We start from the raw sequence: 4,423 nt of genomic DNA, 5'->3' as shown, positions 1-4,423 counted from the left end.
TGGGAAACGGGTAAAACCGATGTTTGCCTAAACTTCTGATACATACCTAAGTATTTGTTATATTGATCGAGCCATGGAAGTGTTCTTTCTCCTTCGATATCTATACACCTTTCTCCTGGTAGCTTGGCTAACTTTTCTGATCACAGGTTCTTCTAAAATGGTATATAATCCTGCAAAAAGTTTGGTAATACACCCAATCATCAACAACCCGTTTCGTTCTAGACACTATTATAAATAAAACTGATTTTGACTTGGATATGGTAAACTTCTTTTTGGTGAACTGAGTACTACTTAAAGACGTTTGATTGAGAAAATCACATCTAAGTTTCCGAATGACTAATCATACACACCCGACACGAAAGGCTGAGTCTTACCTGACATCAAATGCTTGTTCTCATTGATCGCCCTCCTTATCAGCAGTTCATCGTTTGTGAGCTCTTCCTTACTTCTTCCAGGATCGCTAGATGAGCTTGCATCAAGATTACTGGTACAATTGTTTGATAACTTCGACTTGGCAGATGCGAAAAACCATGTGGAATCCATCAGCTTTCTGATCATATGCACTGCATAGTAAGGGATTTTTGCATGTTTTTTCTTGTCAGCAGTAACAAAAGCTTTGATGAACATCAAACAGTCCATCAAACTCTCTTTAGCCATCCCTTTTATGTAGTAAGCCTGAGATCTTCTCCACAGGCTCTTGGCATGAGAATTTGCTGGATTTGAGATGGAAAGAGCTCGGGTAGTGTCACTAATGGCAGCATCTGGATTATTAAGAAGCAAGTAACACTGAGCTCTATTACTGTGAAGCACAATCCTTTCTTTCCTTAGTCTTGTTGGACACAGTTTTATACCTTCTGTGTATTTCACCACTGCAGTTTCTATCTCTCCTAACCAAAAGCTATGATTCGCTGCTTGTTTTATTAGACTCACCAGCACTCTTTTCTCTTCTAGTTTCTCATCAGACATCAATATTTCTCTCCTGTTCCTATCAACTTTTGAAACCCAAATTTCTTTTAGTCTTCTTTCAACTTCAGGGTTCTTGATTCTTGATTTCCTATTCTTGAAGTCAATGAGCAGTGCCCTTGTGATTTTCTGGCCTAGCTTTGACCTTTCTCCTAGTTTCCTGAGCTCAACCAAATCAAACAAATAAAAAGATACAATTTCAAGAACTTTGTACCTCGTGTTCAGGTCATGGAGAAGTAATAGAAGACAGTCGATCCCCATATACTGCCAATCGTCCGAAGACCTTGAGAGGTTGCAGATACTCTCGATAACTTCTTTAGATTCTGAAACTCTTGTTCTTCCAACTCGAGTATAACACAAGATCCTTATCATCCCGACCCCAGCAGGTGATGTGTGATTCACATAGCCACCCCACATTGAACTCAAGTCCTTCAAGAACTCTTTATTACAGATAAGATCTATGGACCTACCTCTAATGGCAAAGCAATTTAGTAGGTGTAGAGACCAGCACTGTATTTGGCTAGCCCATTCCTCAGCCTTTCTATTCTCCATCTCTAACCCTCCAGCCCCTCTAGTGATCAAGTTTTTATGATATTCCACCCTCTTGTTCTCATCCTTAAGGGCCACAAACTCGTTATAGACTACCTCACCACAGCTAGAGGCTAGGCCCATGGCTAGCTTCACTACCTCTTCTTCATAAACCGCAACAGCTTCAAATGTACTGTCGTAGCTTGCTAGGTGTCCAAGTGCTCTAACTGCAACCCTTTGCTCCAACCAACTCATCTTTCCTCTCATAAGATCCAACAATGGCAGAATAACACCAGATTCCACAGCTTTTTCTGCAAACTCGAATCTGTTCATGGTGTAGGATCCCACGATATGGGCTGCATAATATGGTATATATACGTTTTGGCCATCAAGAAGCCATGGTTTATCGTTGATGCTCTTATGGAGCAAGCTTACCATGCATTTGAAAATACCTAGGGAAGGAAACTCTGGATCTTCGGGTTGAGTCATGGCAATGTTCCAAAGACTACTTAGAATAAGTACACGCTCTTGCTCGTTGATTGATGGAATTTCTTTGAAGCATTTCTTGATTCCTGCTCGTCTGATCAGCAAGTTTGGTTCTTTCATAATGCAGAAGAAGCAAGTAGGGTTCGTGCAACTCATGTCGGATGTCAGAAAAGATTCCACTAGCTATCGTGTTGGATTTGGATTTGATTGTCCTCTATAAAATTTATAAGGAGAGGGTTAGTGGAGTTGGCCAAGGCGACAGTGAGCCGAACAAAATTAGACTTTACTGTATGTAACCTTCTGAATTCTATATATATATACATATATACACACACACACACACACACACACATATATATATATATATATATATATATATGCAAGTCATGTACTGTTTGCCCTCATTGTCTTTCTTTTATCTAATTCAAAGATCAAGACTATTTTGGAAGAAATGAATGATTAGTTTATTCATTTTTTACATAAAAAGAAAAGAAACATAGTCACAATGTCAAATTATCTACATTTTCAGCTTCAAATTTGATGTAGAGTTGTAAATGAAGGACAATGTGCTTCATCTGGACCTTTGAAATATGAATGATCTCATGGCCAGGAGTCCACCATGTCGTAAGTGCATGATTAGCCAATGGCGAGTTTCAAGAGTACCAAGAAAGCAACATGGAACTATACGGACCGAATTAGCTAGCATTGTCATCAAGTGGGAGAACACTTACATAGCTCATTAAATTACTCTCTAAAAGAGTCTTTTTAACAAGAGAAGAGATGTTCCAACATATATATATATATATATATATGGAAGAAAAATGGACTAAGTTCATCTAACTGATGTAAGACTCCAACACGCCCCCTTTAACAAAGGCTAAATGGGCATACTAAAGTGTCGAGTTCCTAAAGTAGTAAATCTGATTTACACCATGTAAGAATTACAGAATCACATTGATTAATTAGAGAGAATGGAGGTTCCAAACAATCGAAATTAAAGAGCTTTGGTACAATGAAGTCACTGCCGACGGTGCCCATAAAGTTACCTTTGTTAGAAAAACTGTTGATATTTGTTTATTGTTTAAAGAAAGCTAAGTATATATGTTTAAAGAATGTTAATGGGTTGAATGAGCTTGATGGGTTGTAAAGGCATGGTGAAAGACCACGCTTGAAAACTGGGCATGGTCCCTTTAAACATCCAGAAGTGAGATTGTGGTCCCAAACATAAAGAAATGCCATTAAAACCAGTGTTAAGGACAAAATGGGAAGGTCCCAAGAACATTCGGCTTCCATTTATAGATTGAAGGAGCACGAATAACATATAATGTAATCGTTAAGCTTTCGCCGTAATTTACGACTGCTAGGATCTTTCGACATGATCATGATTAGCTACATGTAGTTCCCATAAGGACATCTGGTTTTTGTCTTCACTCACAGACACTTGTCTTTGTAGGGGTTTCTTTAATGTTTCTTGTGCAATCCGCATGGAAACAAAACTACATTGATTTCTATGTTCATCATGAGGTTTGCTTGATAACGAACTGGACTGAACACAACAACTTTCAAGGGTTTCAATGTGTCAAAAGGCATCTGTTTACAGTTTTATCCAATTAATCTGCAGGTTCATATAATCTACTCAAAGTTCATCTGCAAAAGATCATTGGTATTATTCTGTGACTAAATAAGCTTAGAATACTTTCTGATTTGGTTTGTATTCTCGCGTTGTTTGTTTTCTTCAGATTTTATTTCGTTGAATCAATGAATTTTACAAGGGATATATAATTCCCGAATAAGATATTCGTAGAATCAACAAGTTTAATCTTTGTTTTCGTTATTATACGTTGCATTAGTCATACGCTATCTATACTGTAATGACTGTTGATGCTATTCTTGTACCATTAATACGTGTGGTTCTTTGTTGATTCACATTTTGTTTCTTAATCACTACAACAAAATTGGTTTTATAGGATGTCTCGATTGTCTAAACGTTATAATAGAATACTTTATAGAACTTAGATTTATAAGATCAGACTATAAAGTGTCTTATCTAGAAGCATTAAAATAATATGATGCTTTTAGAGGTTTTAACAAGTTTTTATAACACTTTTAAAATAAATGTCCTATTTGTTATTTTATAGGACACTTTTGAGAAATGTCCTATAAACTCATCTTTTTATAAGACACTAGTGTCTATAATGTCATATAAAATAGTTAATACGAAACTTATATAAACTTGTTAAAATGTAATCAAAGTATAAATCTTTTCTTATGTTTTTCACTTTAACTCTTCTTTTTACATGATTTATAAATATATAACTAAAATATATTTATTACTAGATTATATATATGATTAAAATATCGTTATTTATTTAGTTTTAACATTGATCACAAATTAAATTAATTATTTGAATGAAAATATAATTAATTCAGATTAAAAATAAAACAT

The 4,423-nt window shown here is 35.8% G+C and overlaps 1 protein-coding gene across 1 annotated transcript; it reads right to left on the bottom strand.

Moving 5' to 3' along the window:
• On the bottom strand, positions 1–2,106 carry LOC112511862. Its single transcript, XM_025117686.1, has 2 exons — positions 375–2,106; positions 1–170 (listed from the first exon to the last, which is right to left on the bottom strand). Exons 1-2 carry the CDS (start codon positions 2,095–2,097, stop codon positions 58–60), a joined length of 1,836 nt encoding a protein of 611 aa, XP_024973454.1. The 5' UTR covers positions 2,098–2,106; the 3' UTR covers positions 1–57.
• Positions 2,107–4,423: the final 2,317 nt, after the last annotated feature.

This window comes from Cynara cardunculus (assembly GCF_001531365.2).
Source record: "Cynara cardunculus var. scolymus isolate 2C chromosome LG 4, CcrdV1, whole genome shotgun sequence".
Classification (NCBI taxonomy): domain Eukaryota; kingdom Viridiplantae; phylum Streptophyta; class Magnoliopsida; order Asterales; family Asteraceae; genus Cynara; species Cynara cardunculus.
This window is presented reverse-complemented; position numbering and strand designations above follow the sequence as displayed.